The sequence below is a fragment of the Aptenodytes patagonicus genome, chromosome 3 (assembly GCF_965638725.1).
Source record: "Aptenodytes patagonicus chromosome 3, bAptPat1.pri.cur, whole genome shotgun sequence".
NCBI lineage: Eukaryota > Metazoa > Chordata > Aves > Sphenisciformes > Spheniscidae > Aptenodytes > Aptenodytes patagonicus.
In genome coordinates this window covers 62,839,422-62,862,819 of record NC_134951.1, presented here as the reverse complement: position 1 = coordinate 62,862,819, position 23,398 = coordinate 62,839,422, and the positions used below count along the sequence as shown (strand labels likewise).

The 23,398-nt window shown below is 44.8% G+C and overlaps 1 protein-coding gene across 2 annotated transcripts in view; it reads left to right on the top strand.

The window, feature by feature from the left end:
• The first annotated feature begins 621 nt into the window (after positions 1-621).
• The window catches only part of MTCL3 (MTCL family member 3), a 39,411-nt gene continuing 16,634 nt past the window's right edge, over positions 622-23,398 (top strand). For both annotated transcript variants that reach the window (XM_076333564.1, XM_076333563.1), the window contains exons 1-3: positions 622-1,545; positions 1,903-2,127; positions 5,602-5,760. In XM_076333564.1, coding sequence (XP_076189679.1) covers positions 622-1,545; positions 1,903-2,127; positions 5,602-5,760 — 1,308 coding nt within the window. The remainder of the gene's footprint in view (positions 1,546-1,902; positions 2,128-5,601; positions 5,761-23,398) is intronic.

The window sequence follows — 23,398 nt, the reverse complement described above, 5'->3', positions numbered from 1 at the left end:
AAAGCTGAAGGGAAAGCTGTCGTTGCTTCCACGTGTGCAGCCCTTTGTACAGCAGCCTTTCCCCGCTCGGCTGTGACAGGCACCTGGAAGAGGCCTTTGAGGAGGCAGACAGGTGCGGTAGCAACCCAGACTGGTATTCGGCTTGGCAGCGAGGACGAGCGGGAGGGAAGGTTGTGTGTGGATGGAAATTTAACTATGATGTGGCAGCCCGTGGGGGAAGGGCTCGGCACCGGGGGGAAAAACGCCCCTAGATGGAAGCGGAGGGGGAACTGATCTCAGCCTCAGCCGTGCAGTGTGGACTCCCTTCCGAAAGCCACTCACTGCGGATTGACGCTGGGCTTCAGCCTCGGCCGGCTTGACCCGGCCGCCGCGCTGCCCGCAGGTGCCCGCGGGACGTGGGGCAGGGTTCGGCAGCAGACGGGGCACTGCGGCGGCAGGGAGCGGGCACGCTGGCCGCCGGCGTTGCCAGAGAGCCCGTCTCCCCGCCGCCCCCGGGCTGTCCTCCCCGTCCCCACCCCGACCGTCTTCTCCGCTTCTCCTCCCCCAGCTCTCAGGGCGGCGGCGGCGGAGGAGGCGGAGGACGCCGCCGGTGATGGACGTCTCCCCGAGATAGCCGCCGCCATGAGCCAGCCGCCTGCAGGGGGCGCCGCCGCCGCCGAGCCTCGCCTCCATCCCGAGGGCAGCAGCGGCAGGAAGCAGCAGCGAGCCTCCTCTCCGGCCGGGGCCCGCGACAACCCCCCGCGCCCGCCGCCCGCCGCCGCCCCCGCCGCCCGCGCTCCGGCCGCCGCCGCCGCCAAGGCCGCCTCGGCGCGGCCGCCGCCGGGCCAGGCCCCCAGAGCCGCCCGCGGCCGCGCCGCCGACAAGCCGCCGCGCAGCGCGGGGCCGCCGGGAGCTGTCCAGCCCGGCGCCGGTGCTGAACCGCCGCCCGCCGCCGGCGGGAAAGCCGCCGCCGAGGAGCCGCCGCCGCGCGCCGCCGAGCCCGCCGCGCCGCGGGCCGCCGAGGAGGCGCCCCCTGCAGGAGGCGGCGGCGGCGGGGGGGAGCGGGAAGGGGCGGTGGCGCCGCAGCCGCCGCCGCCGCCGCCGCCCAAGCACTGGCGGGGGAAAGCGGGGCGGTCTCCGCTGAAGGGCGCGGGGGAGGCGGCCCCGGCGCCTCCATCTTCCTCGGGCGCGGGGAAGGGCCGCGGGGCGGCGGGCGGCGGCGGGTACTGGAAGGAGGGATGCCTGCAAAGTGAGCTCATCCAGTTCCACCTCAGGAAGGGGCTGGCGGCGGCCGCCCAGATGCAAACCAAGGGCAGCAACCACAGCAGCAGCGGCAGCGCTTCCTCCTCCTCCTCCTCCGCGGCCGCCGCCCCGGCCGAGCCTCCCCCGGCCGCCTCCGCCTCCTCGCCCTCTGCCATGGCGGCGGCCGGGGCGGAGGGGCTGCGGCAGGGCGAGGCGGGCGGCGGCGGCAGGAGCGGCGCCCCCGAGGGCGCCCTGAGCCCGCAGCTGCAGGAGGAGATGCAGGAAGAGATGGAGAAGCTGCGGGAGGAGAACGAGAGCCTCAAGGTGAGGGGCCGGGGCGGCGGTGGCAGCGCGGGGGGGGGAGCCGGGGCCGGGGCGGCAGCGGGGGTGGGGGGGAACCGGGGCCGGGCGGGTTCCCCACCCCTGCGCCGGGAGGGGGCTTCCCGGCTGTCCTCTCCGCCGGCACTAGCGCTGGAGGCAGAGTCAAGATGGCCCTGTTGTGGGGCATGCGGGCAGTGGCACTTCCCTGCTTCGTGGTGGTGCTTTTAACGAGCAGGCTTGTATTTAGCTGGTGTCCCTGCAGGGAAGAGCTCCATGTTGGCTGCCTTCCCCTATACGTGCTGACATTTGTGCTTTTGACCCACCTGTTGTGTCCCTGTCTCCTTCTCGCCCCGGTGCCAGAACGAGATAGATGAGCTGAGGACGGAGATGGACGAGATGAGGGACAGCTTCTTTGAAGAGGACGCTTGTCAGCTTCAAGAAATGCGCCATGAACTGGAGCGAGCCAACAAGAACTGCCGGATCCTTCAGTACCGGCTGCGCAAGGCTGAGCGCAAGAGGCTCCGCTATGCTCAGACCGGCGAGATTGACGGCGAGCTCTTGCGCAGCATGGAGCAGGACCTCAAGGTACGGACGTGAGCAGGCGTCAAGGGAAGGGAGCGCCTCGGACAGACACATGAGCGTGGTCTCGGTCCTCATGACTCAGGCATTTCCACCCGTTCTGTGGTACACTGTGCACCCAGTGCAGCTCGTAGGATAGCAATGGCGAAGCTTACCTTGATAATAGAAGCCCTTCAGTACGTAGGAAGGCTATTTTCAGCTTTAGCCCAACCATTTTTTGTAAAGTTTATGTGGAAGAAGTGATTCAAATGCAAATTAGGATCTAGAGGTTTTGGATCTTTTATGATGAACGCAAAACATACCCTACCACCACAAAATTAAACCAACCTCACTGAATCGTCCCATTGACTTTGAGAGGATTACTGTACTCTTTAGTGAAGATTTCAGAGGACTGGTAGGTTGAATACTTGCAGAGTCACAACACAAAGTCCTGACTCTGTTGGTGTCAGTGGAAAAACTGCTGTTATCTTCAGTGAGGGCAGGATTTTCCACATCCGCCTGAAACCATAGGCACATCAAATTTCAGCGTGTAATCAACTGTATTTAATCCATAACATCTGAATGAACCACAGCCCATTGTTGAGGAAAAGTTTCAGTCCTTGTTTAAAGATTGTTGTTGGTAAATTTGTATTCTAAATCTCCATTCTAAATTGGTCCAACTACAGAAAAAAAACCCCTTTCTTGCGCTAGTTGGAAGTTGTTTAATTTCTGCTTCCATCCACTAGACTTTGTTAAGGCTCCTACTGAATCAGGACTCCTAAGCTTTTTTCAGTTGACTGGTCTCCCTCCATTTCTCATGGAAGTACAGACCTCTGTATAGCAACGCTTGTCCTCTGTATAAGACTAGTTACCTATGGCTTGTTGGATTCACTGGAGTGTAGTTGAAAATGCTAATTTAATACATGATCAGGAACAAAGTCATTCTTAAACTTCTTTCTGATTAAGTATAATGGATTGAAAGTCTGTTATTTCCCAAGCCTGGTTTGCAGACTTGGATCATCCTTTCTGAAAATTATCCAGCTTGTCATCGTTCTTATTAAAATGTAGATGCCAGTCCAAGGCACGTTCCAGTAATTTTCTCACTAATGCCATTTAAAATGCCAATATCCTTCTCTGTATTTCTATTTGATATTCCTTTCCTGTGCATATTCAGAACCCATATTCGCTGTTGTGGCCATGACAGTTCTGTAAGTACGGCTGTTCACGTGGCTCTTGACAAAATAGCGTCTTCCTGGTCAGAAGCAAAATGACCCCTTTGTCAGGGGTCGGATGGAATTGCTGATCGAAGCAAGGGACATTTTGTACACTCAGAATGGACATTTTGTACACTCAGAATGATGCTTAGGTGAATAGTTGAGACACGCACCTTTGCAGGCAGAATTTGAACGCGAGCCTTCATGTCCCAAGTGAATATTGCGATTCCAGCTTCCAGAGTTGATTTCTTTGTTGGCTCGATGCTACTTTGTATTATCAAGTAATACGTGCGCAGGGCCTGGGAGGGGCATGGACTCTCTGGTGAGGTGCTTACCTGCAATATAGGAGATATTAGCTAAGGCCTTAGGTTGAGCTGGACAAAGAGCTCACTTTAATTAGGATTTCTCCCATGTCTTTCCTCATAACCATACAACTGACTTATTCGGAAAGGAATAGTGTTTTTGCAGAGCGTTCCCACAGATCATGAATGTGTTCTGCTTTGGAGTAGGGATGAATGTCTAATGCCAAATTTCTGCCAAATTGAATTCCGGGTGCTGGCTAACCATAATTGTAACTCATGTGCAGTTCTCCACAGTGTTTCCAAGTCCTTCCCTGAAGAATTTCTATGCAAAATAACGTTGTCCATTTTACATGGGTAATATATTAGGGGACTTAATCCTTCAGAGATAGAGTCTTGCATATAGCTGTATTAAAATGCATCTTGCATAAGAGTTCCACTTCCCATGTGATCTAGAATGCTCTGTAGGATTTCACTGCATTAATTGCTACTCCACCAAATTTTGCATCAAAAAATCACTACCAGTAATGATTTTGTTATTTGGCTATATTTACTGATACAGACTGTATCTATGGTCCAAAGGCAGATTCTGATAGGAAGCTGTTAAAAATGTCCCCCATGATTTTCCATTTACTTTGGTTGGACAACCAGATGAGCAATTTAATACCGAGTGTAGGAAAAGACATCAAGATATAGCCCTGTGGTGTGATTCTCAGCTCATCCTGCAGTCTCTCTGGAGTGTGGTTATAACTGAAATTCCCCTCCACTCTCTCTTTCTGTTGGGCATTATGTGTCTTGAGTGTGCGTGCAGTGGGGGAGGTTATTGAATGATCTTGTGCTACACTGCAGTGTTGTATCAGTAATTCACACACTCCGGGTTTCTTGTCAGGGGAGGCTGAGTCACTAGCTGCTGCTGTTTTCTGATGGATCGGATTCTTCTAGACTGCTTGCTTGCAATTATTATTTTTTTCTTCAGAGTTTTAGCATGTCAAAGAGAGTTCTTTGACATACAAACATAAAGATCGTTCTAGTGGAAGCCATAAAGGAGAGCTCTCTGAGCTCCCCTAGGTAATGCTAAGAAGGATTAATTATACTTTCCAATGTTCTAAAAAAAGCAGGAAATTAGTCTTTTCAAACTATGTGTCTAAGTCGCCACCATAACAGTGATTATTGTGTATTTAAATATTTTTGGTGCATGATTATAGTTTCTGGTGGTTTCACAAAATACAATGCAAGTGGCTTGAATGACAAAATTCTCATTACTTTATATGAAGAAGAGGAATTAGATCTTGACATGTGCCTTCTAACTCTATTTCTGTGAAAATGCATTAAAAAAAAGAAAAAAGCAAAAACCTTAGTGTTCATTTTCATTTAAAATATTTGACATCATTTGGGTGAACACAAGGTCAGTAAAAATGTTGTTTGTTCATATTTTACTCTTTAAATTAACCAATAGTAGTAAATGCCAGATATTTAGATTAACTGCCCATGAAGGAGAGGGAAACTAGCAGGATTGAAATAAAGGTGCATCTGTTTGTGGTCCTATACCAGGCATAGGTAGGGTAGGCCTAGAGAAGGTGGGTCCTGCTTTTAGATACTTCTGCATGTCAAGTATTTGAAGGACATATGCCTTAATGCATTGAAAAACATAAGCTAGCAGTGGTTGAGAGAAAACAGATGCTGCACTGTCTCCAGGAATAATGAAGGTCCTGTTTCACTGTTGACATAACAGAACCTAAGAAGGAGTTGGGGTTTAGTGTCTAATGTGGTTTCCAGTGAAGTCCATGGGAAGACTACACTATTTATGGAAGGAACCGGCTTGAATTTTGAATCGCTTAGAATTCTATCTGTGGATGTCCTTGTCCATGTTTCCTACCGCTTCCATCAAAGCATCCAGAATTAACCTGTAAATGGTTGCTTAGGTGCTAAGCACTGCAGCAGTAATTCTTTTTTTTTTAATCTTTCTTTTGAAATATCGTTTCATTTAGGTTGCAAAAGATGTGTCGGTGAGACTTCACCATGAGTTAGAAAACGTGGAAGAAAAACGTACCGTTACAGAAGATGAAAATGAAAAATTAAGACAGCAGCTTATAGAAGTTGAAATCGCCAAACAAGCACTACAGAATGAACTGGAAAAAATGAAGGAGGTTAGTGTTGCTATTTACTTCCACACGAAGTATTTGAAGTTCTCAAATTCTTATTGCTGAACTAACTGGTTTTCTTCCTATAACTTGTTTTGGGGGCAAAAAATATGGCAGGCAAAAGTTGAAAGTTGCAGAGTACTGAAGTACAGTTTGGTGATTGGGAAGCTGAGAAAAAACTAAAATATTCGTTGTTTCCTAGGCAAAACAGAAACCAAACTGTGGCTTTGTTTTTCCTATACAAGGAGGGAAATGTGGAACTGATGGTAACAGAGTTCAGAGGCTTTGAGACATTGTACTTACATTAAGATACATGCAGGAAGAGTGCTGAGAGGAGTCAGAGGCATCTAACTTTGCAGATGATGCTCCCCACATGTTTTTACAAAGACTAGTTTTTTCCCTGGTCTTTCTCTGCTAACTACTACTAGGGACTACCAGGCACACTGAGACTGGGGATCTAGCCACCTCCCCATCTTGTTCAGTCATGCTCTTTGGAGTACTGGGAAGTAAGAGACTCTACTTGGCCTTCCAGTCTAAGCATAATTTTACACTATATCTAATTCATCTTCAAAATTACTCCATTCACCATTATATAGATGCAAGATCCTGTTGCCGTTAAGTAAGCAGAAAATTGTATTACAGCAGTAATAGCCTGGCCGACAGAGATAACAAGGCATGCAGTAAAAAGAGAAACTGTTGACTAAGAATGACTTCTCAAAACAGATTTTAGAAACAGCTCTCCAGTTCAGTGTTTAAAATTCAATGAATGCCACTGATTTTCACATTTAGTAATATTCCCTAGCAGGAATGCCAATGTCTACTTTGATCTTGTGTGAAGCAGAAGATATGTATTTCAGTTGTTGAAAAAGGTTGTATGATAATTTATAGTATTTTTAGAAACTGCAAGTACTTACTTTAAGTGATGTAGTATTAAAAATCATATGTTTTCTTTACAGGAACTGAATTTCAAACATGTTAGTAGAGGATAAACAGGTGTTTTTTCCCATCTTCTACTGCTTTTCCAGATAATTGCAGATTTGAAAAGGGCATGAAAGAAATCTGAGCCTTATTCAGCTTCCCTCTCCCTCTGCCCGCGACTTTCTTCTTCAGTTTTCACTCTGGTTTCTGCCATCAAATACAACTCAGTTTCCACGTTCATCTTCTTTATGACAGCATGATTTTTCTGTAATTATCCTTACAACTTGTTGTTAAGCTTGGCTTTACTCCAAATTTTCCATTATTCTTGTCCATTCAGACTCTACTTTCTTGTAGATTCCCATTTCTGGATCCTTTCCTCCTGCCCTGTGATAGGTTGTACCACAGTAAGCTTCTTTTGCCTTGTTTCTTCTTATGGATCTTCAGATTACAATGAAGTGTAGTGGCAATTTAATAGCTTATGCTCTTTGGGAGCTACATACCTGCAGGAAATTAACCCGAAAAATAGGCTTCTTTGTCATCAGTAGTCACTTTCTCCTTACCCTGATTCTTCCCTCTGGCCCACTATGCTGAACTATGGTTCTGCTGCTCTCATACTGCTCTCCACTTTCTTTAGCTTAGGTGTTTGCCCCTTTCTGTCTTTGCGGTTGGTATCAATGGGAGGATATTTGAGACTCCAGAAGAAAGGAAAGTGTCATGTTTAAGCTAGGGGCTCTTCTACACAACACTATTTTCATGAAGCTGAAACAGATGGATGATTCCCATTGGCACAGAATGGGGCCACTGAGCCAGAATGGAAAAATGCAGTAAGACTTTACACCAGAGCAGAGGTGGAGTGGACAGAGAGTCAGAAATACATCCTTATGCTGAACTGGAGAGGAGAACTGCCATGCCCAGTCATTATATCCGTCATCATAATTAAGCAGGAGTTTTCATTTATGTATTTCAAACAGGCTGCTGAGTCCCTTTCAGTAGGAGAAGGCTGCTTTTCAGGCTAGGACTTTCAGCACAGCATGGGGGAAGCTGGAGGATGGTTGAGGAGGTGCAAGTCAGAGAAAAGCAAGTTTGAAGTGAAGCCAAATTATTATGCACTTTGCAAGCATGCCATGACTTGGGGGACCAATGGAAGGATGCTGGTGAAGAATACTAATTCTTACAGATTTGAAATTTAGAATCTGTGAAGAAGCGATGAAAATGTTAACATGAAACAACCATGAAAACCACCCAAAGCAGTCTGAAGTGCATTAGAATTTTTCTGTGACAAATACCTTTTCTTCTTCTTTGGCAATCGGAGGTTTCATGCATCTTAAATGTCATTGTCAGATAGTCATAATGTTAATTTTCTGTTTGCTTGTGAGTTACTTCTTCCAGTTTCATGGGTTTACAACCCTTTCTCATTTCAGTACAGCCATTATAACAATGCAACCTCCTGCTTAAGGAAGTTCTACTCAGCATAAATAGGAATGCAGAGTCAAGACCTTTTGTCTGGATTGTGATCCTCACTTTATTGAGCTTAGAATTAATGGGAGAGTTAAGCTCCAAAGACACTGAAGCATTTTTATTTTACAGCATAATAACAGTGCTCGGAGTATGTAACGACTGATTTCTGTACTTTTATGTCATCAAATGTACTGCAAAAACACAAACCTTCCCATTCTTAAAATCTATTTATGTATAACTGCCATGGGAAATTTGTTCTCCTTTTATAATGAACAGTGTGAGATAGCAGAGAATGGTTAAAAGATTTAATAGAAAATGTTGGAGGCAGAAGCATAATTTTTTGTTTGGTAGTCTCTAGAGCAGGACCAAAGCCAAAGTTCTCTCTGTGTCGATTCTATATGGTTTTAAAAAACATTGTAGACTTGACTGGAAACATGTATAAAAGATAAATGCTAGCAGATGTGTTTGTGTAGAGACAAATCTAGAGTTCTCCAGTGAACGTTTGGGTGAATATAGACTTGTGAATGTATTTGTCCATTAATATAGAGAGATAGTTTCTGTTTACTTTCTTTGGTTTGGTTTTATCATAAATAATTATGATATATTCCATGAGAAATGGAAGTTGTTGTTGATGGCAGCAGAAGCTTGCAAGCATCCAGGATTTGGAAGGTGTTCCAACAAAGCATACATTTTCTATCAGTTACTTTTACTTTCAGTACCCCAATCTGCAGCTATTTCATTTAGTGTTGTTCCTGCATACGTCCACACGGAAACACAAGATTTTTAATCTGTATTGTCAGTACTCAATTTATTTGTAGCAACTGCTGCTGATTTCCTCGTTATTATTTGTTATTATTAATTGTAATGCTTTTCAGGAAGCTGAAAACAAACTAGAGAAATTGTTTCATAAAGAAAGAGAAACCAACTGTAGATAGATGTAGTTTTTTCAGACATAAAAAAAATTGTTAATAAGTTGTTCATTAATTAATTAATTATTGTTCATTAATTTGATGGTAACCGTTTGTTAAAGCCTAGCTAACTCTTGTAGAGCTTTTCATGATAATAGTATGAACTAAGAATTCATTCATTTACTGTAGCTGTGTAGGAAATGCCCAGTTAGCCATGCTTTAGATGGTTTGTTGCGGGACAAGTGAAGCAGGGGGAAAATATGACAGAGGTACCAGACCCTGGGCTTTACAAATCCTCATTGTAATGCAGATATGTAATTGCAAGAGGCACAGTGTTTTTCAGAGGCATATGCCTTTCTGGACAGAAATAGATTGCTCCGCCAGTGCTCCAAGCTGGGCAGATGTGAGACAGCTCAGTTCTTAGAGCCACATTAGGGTGATGTTGTCAAGCTACCATTTTCTTCTTCTAAGCATAGGTTATTAGCTCAGATACAGAGCTTGTGATAACCATGGCTACACGGCACGTGAACTAGAGATGTCTTTTGTCCCGTCAGTTCAGACTGCAGGCAGGGGAGTTTATGCCTCCCTACAGTGGTGCCTGTCTTGTCAGTCGGTCTGTTTTGTACGCTGCATGGAAATGGAAGAAGGCAGCAGGGTCTGGGGAACGGCACTGGAGCTGGGAGGAGGAATCTGAATTCTGTTCCTGATTTTGATACTAGCCTGCTGTGGGACCACAGGAAAGTAATTACACTTTTCTGCTTACTCTTGCAACCTTTGCCTGCCCTGTTTATGCACAGATTAGCTCTCCATACATCTGAGTGCTCAGGCTGCACAGAAATCAGGGGAGTAGCTGGAAATTTCACAACAAAAGCCACTGTAAAAAACCCCAACCAACCAAACAAAAAAAACCCCAAACCAAAAACTGGAGAGCTGTGAAAAGAACTGGTAAGGGATGATCCCATCCCAGTCCCCTTGATCACCGATATCAGCTTGCCCACTACATCTCTTTGATAAAAATCCAGTGTCTCTCCTTTCTCACAGCCCTTTCTCTCTCTAAGCCCCTTCTCCTGCTATTTAACCACAACCACGTATTTCCCATCTTTCTCCTATAACTCACAAAGTCTCAGATTCTCCAGGTTCTCTCTCTCAGTCTTGATCCTGTGTCTGTTTTTTCTTTTCTTTTTTTTTTTTTTTTTTTGGTGTGTCTTGCAGTAGTGGCTGTTTTGCTGTCTTCTGGTTCCTAAGTCCCAGTCTTGTCCTTCTCCCTCGCATTCCCTCCTTCCCTGCATACTTCCAACTCTTCATGAGTGTCCAATTTCCTCTCTGGATTTCAAGTCTTTTCCAGTTCATTTTCCTCTTATTCTACTCCAAGTGTACTATCTCCATTTCTTAGTTACAGTTTCTCTCTTCTGCAAAATTTGTCCTTTCCCCCAATTCTTCCACTCCCTCATACAAATCTTGTCAGCTTCCTTGGTTTGTTGTGTTCCTTTCCTTGTTTCCAAGCCTTAGCTCTTCATTTTTGCATCTGGACTGAGAGCAGTGGAGGATCACTCACTGTGCTAGGAAACCACAACTATGTCACTGTGAGCACTGGAGAAAAGGTTTCTGGTTCTAATGCCTAGCCTCAGCTTTACCTAGACCCACCTGCATGGAGCAACAATCGCAGGACTAGTTAGGCTTTTTGCCTTCTGGCGTGGAGTTGGAACATAATCTGTCAGCTGGAGAAAATGTGCAGATCGATAGCTGGAGTGGGAGAGGATGTGGTAGTTTGTAAATACAGAATTTTCAGCGACTTAAACCGGTAAACTCCAAGAAATACTTACCTGGTAAAATATAGGAATGGAAGATTTCTGAAAGGGTACGGTTTGACCAGTCATGATTTGGATGAATTGGAAAAGTATGAGGTATATATTGTATACAGACACAAAAATGTTCCAGAGCACAGGCATACTGGGAACTTCTCAAAGGAACAGTTGCTAGAATTATTTAATATGAGCAAACCAGGATATTCTTTTCTTGGAAAGAGCTGAATAATTTTGCTGAAATTTTTCAAAATATTAACAATGTTAATAACTTATCCTGAGACAGATGATTTGCGTGGAAAATCTGCAACATCTGAAATGTGGTGAGGTTGTAAGGAACTGGAAACAAGTCTCATAATGGGTGGTGGTTTGCAGCATTTCCAATAGGCGAGGCAATCATATCCAACAGCAGCATTACGTTTTTGGATGCCTTCAGAATTGAAACTTTGTCGTCCGCTATTTGTCTTGGTCCCCTCTCTCAGGACCTTAAACTTCACCATCTCGCAGTTGGGGCTGCCAGTGCTACCACTGGCCATCAAACCCATGACCAATGCTTCCTTATTTGCAAGAGGTCCATCAAAGTGATTCCCACAGCTGACTTGTTTATCACCTGTAGCAAAAATTGTCTTCAATACCTTGCAGAAATTATGTGACTTCTTCTAGTTGTCTGAAAAACTTCCTCTTATTCATCAGATGGTCTGTAGAAGATACCCCAGACGATGCCACCCATGCTTCTCTGTCCTCTGATTCTTACCCATAGCTCGCAGCTGGCCCATAACCCGTTACAAGGCAGCGCTACATGCAATTGAACTGCTCTTTTGTGTAGAGTACAACCCTTCTTCCTCACCTTTAGAGTTTCTATCAATCCATGGCTGCACTCCAAGCATGTGAGCTATCCCGTCATGTCTCTGTGATCCCAGTGAGGTCACAGCTCTGTAACTGTGCATGGATTTCTAGCTTCTGTTTGTTTCCCATGCTGCATGCATACAAGGCACTGGAGATGGATACTTGGTTGTGCTGCTTTGAAAGGGAAAGTTTGAGCCTCCTGCATCATACTGTCTCTCAAGCACTTCCTAATTGCACCTCACGTTTTCATTTCTCTTCAGAGTTTGAGCCTCATTTCAAACAGCTGGTAATGGAGGGAGTAGGGGCAAGGTAGAAAGAGGTGAGATGCTAGTACACCTGCTGATGTAGCTGATCAGCTTCACAGGGTCAGCGTAGTAAGTGGTACTCTTCGAAGAGTTACAGTAATTTACTTGCTCCTGGCACCAGATGGCAGCAGGGGAGGATTCAGTAAGTCTCTCACAAGCCCGGTTCCTTCCTGGGTCTTTTGGAGGACCCAGATACCAAGTCTATCAGCAACACTTCTACTAAAAGTACCTTTAAGCAGAGGGTTTCTGTGATCTGGAATTGCAGTTTGTTGCCTCATGAAAATTCAGTTTGCTTTGGTGAAAAGAACAACAGATAATGAGGAGGCTTTTTTAAAAAGAGATGAGAAACAAGTCTTTGCCTGAGTTTATACAGGACAAAGCAAAAAAGTCCTCTGTCTCCAAGTGTGGCTCAGTGATTCTCTAAGCGCCACAGCCCTGCAGATGCAGAACCCTCAGTTACTTCTGTCAAACTTGCTTATGTGAAATTCTGTTACCTTTGGTATCCTGCCCAAATATTTTGTTTCTTTAAAAACAGTACTCGGCAGGGATGCTATTCATCATCTGTGAGGGTATGACTCTGACATCTTTGCTCAGAGCACACTGCGATTTCACAGTGAGCAGGATAAGCAGAGTTTGCTTCAGTTTAGTCATTCGAATATGAGAAAAGAATCATAATGGAGAAAGAAATTAATTTCTGTTACAAAATCTGTTGTAGTAATTCTCTGAAAATGTCGTGCCATAAACAGCAAAAAAATTATGTGCATTTGAGAAGTAGTTTACACTTAAACCAGATAAAATTACATTTTTATTATGTATCAGCCATCAGCAATTCACATGAGCCATTTGCTTCAAGACAGTTTATCAAAACTGAAAATAAACAGCCTAATGGTCAATAATAATATAGCTCTAAAACATATGTAATAAATAGTGAATGATTTCAGAAGAATAAAACTCCATAAATATCTTATTGTGAAGAGGTTTTGTGAGTAAAGATGCCTCGAGGGGATTTTTTTTCAGAGAGTCATAGAAGCTGGTGTGCTGCTTTGTGGATTCCTATTGAATTGTCTTAAAATTTGCAAGGATGTGTAAAAGGAGTGGCAGGATTGCTTGCTAATGAGGAAGTAATAATGAAAGAGTGGCAACTGTAGTGAAAAAGAGTGTATCTGGAATATGTTTAAAACAGAAAAGAAGTTAGCCATCACAAAATAAACTTAAGTTTGATCAATTCTTTTGAATCTGTAAACATAATGCTGCTACTCTGGTTTGATGGGGGCATGGGAGTTCCTTCCTTGTGGCAGAATGTTACCTTGTTTTCCTTCCTTTCTGTGATGGATATCAGCAGCCTTAGATTTGAAAGTTCTCTTGTCAAAGTTGTTATTGATACTACACACAGTCTTCAGGTAAAATCAGAGTCTCTTTGCAGTAAGCACTATTTTAAAGAAAAAAAAAAAAAGTAGTGACCATCCTAAAAAAACCTAACCAGAACGGAGGCACAGAATAAGAGCTGAGCTTCCAAACATATGGAAACTATGTTTTAGAGAAAGGACATGAATCCCTATGTCCTGGTCTCAAGTCAGCACCTGAGACCTTTGTTTTTTGCTTGGATCATTCTTCTCAAAGTTGCTCTTTGCTACAGAATTGCTTCCATTAGTCAAAACCTGTATTTGTAAAGTAAATTAGGCTAAGGAAGGGCCCCCACACTGACAGGTGGTTGCTAGCACATCCCTTGGATGGTTTAAGGCCTGGATCAGCTACCACTGCTTCCGTGCTTGGGCATGAGTTGGGGTCTAGCCTGGGTCAGAGCTTATTCCTTATTGACAGTTTGGATGTGGTCCTGCTTGTTTGGAAGGAAGCTGTAGGGAAGTTTAGCTGTACTGTCATTTTAGCTGAAAGGAGACTGAATTGTGGCGTGCCAGTTGGCATCAGGTCCTGAGAACAGTCCCTGACCGTTTCATTTACTAGTGTAAAAACTATGCAAAGGGTCTCTGACTTGGTATGGAGCCAGATGAGATGGCAAATGAGACACAGAACAGTAAGTCCAGTCCATTGCTGCCATGTGAATTCATCTGCTGAGAATTACTGGCAAGGTGCAGTCATCAGCAGTGACAAAGCCAACATAACTGGCATGCCCAGTTGTCTGTGGGAGTAATGGACAGTGCAGTAACGAGGGTGGTGGGTGGTAACTGGTTACCAGAGCATGAACTCACAGTGGGGCAGCCTGGAAAAGATGTATCTCTTGCTACAGACTTTAGGGAATGACTTCCTTGAGATCTAAAGGAGAAAGAAAGCCTTTTATATCTTGTTACTGAAGTAGGCGATCTTGCTACTGACTTCAATAAGGTCCTCAAAGTACGATACCACATTAACAAATGGAGGAAAGTTTGCGAATCCAGTATTGCTTGGTTTATATTCAGTCATCTCCTAATCATTTGTTGGCACTGTGCTGTTTGTAAGCCTGAGAAGTTTACTAATTTTCTAGGAAAAGACAAAGTTTTTAGGACTCTGTAATGGTCCTCAATCACAGAAGACAAGTTTTTATTTTTGCACTTCCCAGTTTCAGTATTTCTTTACTTAAATGGACATTCAAGTGTCCATATACGTAATTTAGACATAGAGGTATCAACTCAATTGCTCAAATGAAAGAAAACGTTGCCAGGTAACTTAAAAGTGTAAAAATGAGCTCCCTGGTATAGCTGGCTTTTCGATAGCTGTCATGCTACCTTTCACAGTTGTATCCATAGTTGTATCCATAGACAGCACATAATCCACACTGGTTCTTCTGTTGTTGTTTTGCTTTAGTTTTTTTAATAATATACTATGCTTTTTAAATTCCAACTATCATTTTGTTTATGCCCTTTTTGTCATTTTTGGCAGGTCTCTGGAATTATTTTGTAAGACACTGTGTATGATTTTCTTAGTTCCTTAAAGAAAGAGATTGCATGATAAAGAGGACAAATTTCACCTCTTTGTACTGCTACAAAAGCATGAATGGGAGTATAGAGGTAGGCCAGGATTCTCTAGATTTAGAGGAAATCCAGATGACTGCAAAATTGCTTTCTATCAGCTGGAAGGCTTTATGGAGGCAGAACAGAGACATTTTCTAAGTGCTGAATCAGAGGTCTAGATACATGTTTTCGTATGGAATCAATATACGCCAAATGTCATAATCTTCTTGGAAGTCTTACCAAGGCTTGGATGAATAATAGTAATACATGATTTCTGTTCCTTATACCACTGTGTTCAGTCCACTGCTTAAGTGCACCAGTCCCTTCAAAGAAACACCTGGAAAAACAGAGCATTTGCAATCTGCTGATACAAGTCAAAGCGGAGCTTGTTTCAGATTGAAAGGAAAATTACCATAGCTTTGTTTCTCTTTAGTGCATGTGCTCACTGCTGGCTTCAGGGCTGTCTTTCTCGTAGTCTTAAATTGACCTCTTCAGCAACCCACATGAAACAATTTTCTTGTTTACATTCTCTGGTGCTGCTAGCAAGTCCTCAGTTAAAAAACCAGGGCACTCTGTAGCCTGGTAGATTTACTAGTTATTCTGCACATAGAATTTCCCAGTGCATCTTTCAGGTGCCTGTGTTCCTGATGGCTCTTTGGCAGAGCCTCACAGCCCTAGGTAGTTTGTCCTGGCTTTAGGAGAGTAAGCAGAAAGTAGCACCATGGAGGTAAGCACTGTCCTGTGTTTTGGCTGAACTCAGCTGCCAGCGTGAGGAAGGAGAACCTTGTCATGTCATAGTACAGATGGCTGTTCTGGAGCATGTCATGGGCCGTCAGGCAGTAACCTCAGTGCAGTTTCCAGTGTAAAAACAGGTGAAAGAGACTGGCAAGACCTCAAATAGGAACATAGACAACAGAGCCATATGCAACAAAACTATCACAGAAATTGCTATATTTACTATTCAATATATTACTCATTACTTTTTCAGAATGATGGTTCTGAGAACTTAGGTGGCTAGCATAAAGTACCCAGTGCTTACAGAATCAGAAAAGCCAACTGAAGCAAGTACAGCTTCTTTATGTGCTGCTATACATGATTAATAAGCAGTTCCTGAAGGAGAGATGATGCTGTTTGATAACTAGTATCCTAATGGTACGTAATAGGATGCAAAAGATGTAGTGTGGTACTCTGGGCTTTTATTGGGCTGTAAATCTTGGTCCTTTTCTTTCAAAGTTGTTGCCTAAGCCATCTTTTTTTTTTCCCCAAAAAAAGAGGCAACCCAACTTAATGTTTTGTTGCAAATGCTTGATAATGTCTCTTGCGTTCGTCTCCAGTGCACTTAAAAATAAACGATTATGCAGTGTGGTGAGGCTATTGGTTCCAGCATTGTGAATTTTTGAATGGTCCATCCCAGTGTGCAGGAAATCAAGTGAAAGTGATCCTAGAGAAATGTAGAGATACCGTCAGAACATACAGGGATGAGGTTAGAAAAGCCAAAACCCACCTGGACCTTAATCTGGTAAGGGATGTTAGAGGGCAACAAGAAGGGCTTCTACAGGTATATCAGCAGCAAGATGAAGATGAGGGAAAATGTGTGGACACTGGTGAATGGTGCAGGGAACCTCTTTCATAGAATCATAGAATCATTAAGGTTGGAAAAGACCTCTAAGATCATCGAGTCCAACCATCAACCCAACACCACCACCCACTAAACTATGTCCCTAAGCCACCTCATCTACTCGTCTTTTAAATATTTCCAGGGATGGTGACTCAACCACTTCCCTGGGCAGCCTGGTCCAATGTTTAACCACTCTTTCAGTAAAGAAATTTTTCCTCATGTCCAATCTAAACCTCCCCTGGCACAACTTGAGGCCATTTCCTCTCGTCCTATCGCTTGTTACTTGGGAGAAGAGACCGACACCCACCTCGCTACAACCTCCTGTCAGGTAGTTGTAGAGAGCGATGAGGTCTCCCCTCAGCCTCCTTTTCTCCAGGCTAAACAACCCCAGTTCCCTCAGCTGCTCCCCATAAGACTTGTTCTCCAGACCCTTCACCAGCCTCGTTGCCCTTCTCTGGACACGCTCCAGCACCTCGATGTCCTTCTTGTAGTGAGGGGCCCAAAACTGAACACAGTATTCGAGGTGCGGCCTCACCAGTGCCGAGTACAGGGGCACCATCACTTCCCTAGTCCTGCTGGCCACACTATTTCTGATACAGGCCAGGATGCCATTGGCCTTCTTGGCCGCCTGGGCACACTGCTGGCTCATGTTCAGCCGGCTGTCGACCAACACCCCCAGGTCCTTTTCCGCCAGGCAGCTTTCCAGCCACTCTTCCCCAAGCCTGTAGCGCTGCATGGGGTTGTTGTGGCCGAAGTGCAGGACCCGGCACTCGGCCTTGTTGAATCTCATACAGTTGGCCTCAGCCCATCGACCCAGCCTGTCCAGGTCCCTCTGCAGAGCCTTCCTACCCTCGAGCAGATCAACACTCCCGCCCAACTTGGTGTCGTCTGCAAACTCACTGAGGGTGCACTCGATCCCCTCATCCAGATCATCGATAAAGATATTGAACAAGACCGGCCCCAAAACTGAGCCCTGGGGAACACCGCTCGTGACCGGCCGCCAACTGGATTGAACTCCATTCACCACAACTCTCTGGGCCCGGCCGAGAGTTCATAACATTCTCCTAGACAAGCTGATGAATTATGGGCTAAATAACTGGACAGTGAGGTTGACTGAAAACTGGCTGATGAACTACCAGGCTCAAACAGTTGTGATCAGCAGCACAAAGTCCATCTGGAGGCTGGTGACTAGTGCTACACCTGTCGGGGAACAGCAGGGGCCAGCTGCTCTGAGGGACTGGGAGCCAGGAGCCAAGCACAATAACACAGCCCGTAGGGCAGGGGCCCCACCAGCCAGGGCACAGTTCAACAGTACCTGAGCAAAGTGACCAGAACAAGCCTGGGGACGGCAGCTGGGATCAACCAAGAGTCCAGATCATCTGACAGGTTTGTGATGACAAGGCAGGTCTGAGATTAAGCTGGGAAATGAATCCACAGGTCTAGTGATCATAAGGCAAGGGATGAGGCAAGTGCAAGGTCAAGCCAGGAAGTCAGGCCACAGATGATGGTTAAGATGAAAAGGGTCCGTGGCCATGCACAGCTATGACAGGGCTGGATACACCTACAGCATAGTTTGGGCAGGGACTCAAAGTCCAGATTCGAGGTTAGGTGGAGCTGCAGGGCCCATGGGCAGGGCTGTGGATGGAAGCCCCAGCTGAAGCTCATCAGGGTAATGAAGGCCTATTAACACACTCAGGCCTCTGGCAAGACTCCAGGGGTCAACACTTGGCCAATTGTGTTTAACAACTTCATTACTGATCTGGATGAGGTCAGCAGGTGATCCTCCCCCTCTACTCAGCACTGGTGATGTCACACCTGGAGTGCTGGGTCCAGGGCTCCTCAGTACAAGAGAGACATGGAACATACTGGAGCAAGGGCTGTGAAGACGATTAAGGGATTGGAGCATGTGTCAAATGAAGGGGCGCTGAGAGAGCTGGGACTGTTCAGCCTGGAGATGTTGGGGAGCAGCAAGGGCTGGCTGCTCCCTGTGCGATGGGGAGTTCTTGGGGATAACACAGCTGGCAGGGCAGGGGTGTTGCCAACCAAGGCCCAGCCACACAGTACCCCAGCGGGGTGAGCAGGGCAGACCCAGAGATCATGGTCAGGTTCAAACAAGAGTCCAGGTTACCAGGCAGGTTCATGGTGAGGAGGCAGGTCTGAGGTGAACCCAGGAAGCCAATCCACAGGTGGATCAACAGGGTCCATGGCTGGGCACAGGAACAACTGTGGTGAACTGGAGACCAGTAGTCCTCTCACATGGCTAAAGCAGGACCTGAAACCCCCTGGGCTGAGCTGAAATGGGACTCCTGGGCCCATGGGCAGGGTGTGTGAGAAAGTCCCAGGTGAGGCTGGTCAGGGCCACTAAGTAAGGCTTGTGGGTGCCCTCAGGGCCCTGACAGAAGAGTAGGGGGCTGTGTGGGGGGGGTGAATCTTGTCAATGTGTATAAATACCTGATAGGAGAGTGTAAAGAAGGAGTCAGACTCTTTTCAGTGGTGTCCAGTGACAGGACAAGAACAAAATTTTTTGTGAAGGTGGTCAAACACTGAACACGTTGCCTATAGAGGAAGGAGTCTCCATCCTTGGAGATATTCAAGACACCACCCCCCTGCAAGGACGTGGCCCTGAGAAGCCTGCTTTAGTTGACTCTGCTCTGAGCAGGGGGACTGGACTAGATCTCCAGAGGTCCCTTTCAGCCTCAACTGGTCTGTGATTTTTCTCAACTGTGTGGTCTGCACTTGTTAATAACAAGCAGAATCTAATTTCTCATTTTGCAGCAGAGCATACAGGGGTTAGAAAAGGTCACTTCTGGAAGGGGAGAAAGAAAATGGTTTCCAGGTTATTTCTGTTAAACAGGGAGAGTTCAGGGTCTGTCCAAGCTGTCTTTCTTCTAAGGCAAAACACAGCGAGTGAACAGGAGGTCAGAGGCAGGTACATGCTATCAAGCAGGGCATTTTTCCTGCTGCCCTGATATGCATGGTGTTTTGTGCAACTAGTTGTGTTCCGCGCAATACAGCTGTATGTGTGTGTGTATCTGTTTGCAAAGTACTAAACCTTCCATCAGGCAGATACCTCACATGCAGTAAGGGGAGTGATGTACAAAGAACAAAACACAACAAAGAAAGTATTATACACGGCACAATGGTGGGGAATAGTGCCCAATAAATGGCTTCTGTGGCCGGGCTGGACAGGAGTAGCGACTGTATGTGATTTTGCAAGGCAGCCAGCTGATTCTTCATTGACTACCAGTGTGCTAGTTGTGCTCTACCTCTGAACTGCCCTGTAAGCACTACACTCCGGAGAGCAGAATGGCATGTTTTGAGCCACCTTCTTCTTTTAGACCCTCTCATTTGCACACATTTATAGCCATATTCTATGGTGTATGTCACTGCATATTAAATAGAGATGAGTCACTTGGCAGGAAGAACACCCAGCTATAGGGTGTGCTGGTCTCTGAGATCAGCCCAGCTGCTCTTCTGAATCGCAAGGAATCAATACTAGCCAGGAAAAAGAACACCAGGCTTTTGATGTTTGTTCACTACAACCTGGAGGTTTATTTTTCACTTACTGCAGTGTTCACAATATCAAGAAATGCAACCCGCTGGCATTTTAGCAGATTCAGGTTTTGATAACGCTCCATAGTTAAGAGTTCCAAGCACTGCATTTCTTATTTTGAAGTAAAGGGCAGCGGATTAACCTTTTAGATGTGCAGGTGTGCTTTTCTGAAGTGTTTGTTTCTGCTGAGATGTTTTGACATAATATGTGATTTTTTTTCCCCCCATTGCTGGTATTAACAACAGCATATATCGAGATGTGTAGAATGAGACCTGTGGGTATCAATTCTATTTTGCTTTGTCTGATCCTAGTTGTATGATTGTGTTAATTGATTTTGGCTATCTCAGCAATGAATCCAGGTTAGGATAATAACCAAGCTTTTTGCTTAGGTCACAGATGAGTACTTACACTTAGAAGGTATTTGCCATGCATCTGTTTCCATCAGTGTTGTGTGTAATGAGAGGCTTCTACATCCCTGTAAAGCATGACTGATGATGACATCCAACTGGCCTAATTACCAGGAGTGTTTTATATTACAGGCTTCACTGAATTATTTTAATTTTTACAGATGCTAGCAGTTTAGATCTTTGATTAAATGATTAATTAGAAGCACCAGTAACAGTGCCCCAGAAAGAGCTTTGAACTGGAACACTGCCTCGATGGTACACACAGATACACTCAAAGGTTCATTTTCCTTGTGGTGTCCTTCTAGGAGTATTGCTGCTGAGTTCCCAAACTTTGGTCAGGTTTCATGCATTCAGAAATTATGAGGCCAGAACTGTGTAATACAACCAACTAGTCTGGCCTCCTGAATAACATGGGTCATAAAATACCCCCAGCTATTTTATTTAAACTGATGCCTACTTTTCAGAAGAGGGTGCTGGTCTGTGTTAAAAATTGACAGCTGAGAACAGTCTACCACAACTCTTCCTGAACTGTCCGAGGAACAGTTAAAAATTTGCACCTCCCTTCTCATCTGAATTTGCTGAAAGCTAGTTACCATCCAGGACATGTATGTTCTTACTACCACGCTAAATTCAAGAGTCCAGCATCAATGCTTTGTTGTTGTTTTTTTAAAATCTGCATGCTTAGGGTTGATATCATTTAGCCATCAAAAAATTCAGCATTTAAGTTAGGAATTTGGCCTCCCTCAAAGGAGAAAGATGGGCACTACTTGCAAGTGATTCATTCCACTTGTCTGAGGGTGGTTTGACTCTGTGGAGAGGCACATCCCTTTCTAGTTATTGCACAGCAAACCTCAGTTTTGACATCTACATCCTAGGACTAAATGAAGCCTTTTGGTCACAAAATTACACTTGGACATTATTTCAGCTCTATGACCCTGTAGTCTTTTTCAGAGATGTGGCTTTTCAAGAGATCTTCTCTATTCTCTAGGCTGTTTTCCTACTGTCTGAGCATAGCTTTCACTCCTTGTTCTTACATGTGTGTGTTCATATTTAGTCATATTAAAACAGGTATTATCTGATTGCACCAAGGTTTGTATCAGTGACCGTCCTTTTCAGTATTTAACATTTCTCCAACCTTTATCTGCAGTCTTTATCCAATATTATTATTTTATGTTTTTTCCAGGCAGCAGCAAAACATGTTAATTAGTGTAGGACCAAAAATTGATTCTTGCGTAACCCCATTAGGACTGCTGTGACATTAATTTGCAGGTCATTTGCTGGTTCAATGACATTTATGATAAATGCTGAAGAGACGGATGTTTGTTCATGATAGCTAGTTAAAAATGCATCACAGTGATCAAATATTTATAATGAGCTGAAGACTGTCAAACTTCATTTCAGAATGAGATTTTCACATTTCTAGCAAAGGGAACCTTTAAATAACAGTCTTAGTCAACCTCTACATGAAGGTTTTAAGTCAGCCTAAGAGCCACAGCCCCTTCCCTGGCTGGGAATAAGCATTTCCCTTAAGAACCTAAGCAAGTTTCATTTAGGGGGAAGAGCCATCATTTAAGAGGACGAGGCATGGGGATCAGTCACAGGTCTTCTGAGCCTTTTGTAGTCAGTGAAGCCGCTGGACACTCTGCTCCAGCCAGCGCTGCAATATTCTCCTTCCCCTCATCTCCATCTTTGCATGGTCAAAATACCAGGAAAAGCACTGGGTGCAGGCTTATGGGAGAGCAGGCTGGTGCCAGAGTGAGAAAGGTAGGTGTGGGGAAGTCCAAACTGCTAAAATGTCTTCCTTCCATTTTAGCTTCTAGCCTCCATGGTTTATTTTTCCAGAGCACCTTCTTTACATGAGCTGCTCAACAAAACTTAGATTAAAACTTAGATTTAATTTGTGGCAGGATCACACTGGCATAACTTCAGAGCACTGCAGAGTCTGATCCTCTATTTTCAATAACCTAAGTTCCCAAACACCTTTGAAACTTCCCCATATGTTGTATTACGGAAAATATTTTTCAGCCAATTTACAAACGGCTAGCTTTACAATAGAACTTTCCCAAGTAAACACAGGCAAAAGAAGAGACGAAGAGTAACAGAAGACCCCTCCTTATAGTCAGAGGACAGAGTGGTGATTGCTGTCATGTGAGAAATGGATTTCTTTCCCCTGTTAACAGAAAATCTTCTGCTCACTGCTCAGGCTTCTAGACCAAGTGCAGATTTCAGAGTTTTTCCTACCTGAATTAATCTTACATTTTTGCATCCTCTCAAATGAACTCTAAAGTCTGATTTTTTGGTGAGATGTCCCTCTAACTGGAGGTGTTGTCCGAGGTGCACAGTCTCATAGGGAGAGCTGCAAAGCTCCTTTCTCTGCTGTGTGCCTACAAACCTACACAGATGTGCACAGATGTTCTTGATGCCATCCTACCCTGTGAATCCAGGTGAGAGACTGTAAGAGCTGTCTCTGCATTTAATGCAACTCTTCAGTATGAAATGAGCTTGAAAGCAAATGTACATGTGTGATCAGCCCACAACTTTGCAGAACTGGCTTCTGTATACATTTCCAGTGAGCAGTATAGAGGTGCACAGTGTGTGCAGAATCATTCTTATTTTCCTTCTCATTACTTTTCATTTTCAGACTAACCTTTTTTGTTGGGATGTGGTAACTACGCTTTGGTTTATATATATGCATTTTTGTAACCCAGGCAATGAACCTAATCTGGTTACTTGCACTTTCCCGTTCTCATGAAAATTTTCTTTGGAATCTCTTCTGAGATATTCTTCTAAGAAGACTGAAAAACTCTACATGTGATAATAGGTGTGAGAAAGAAAACTCTTTTTAGATTTGGCAAAATCTCGTATGTATTTAATTCATAATTGC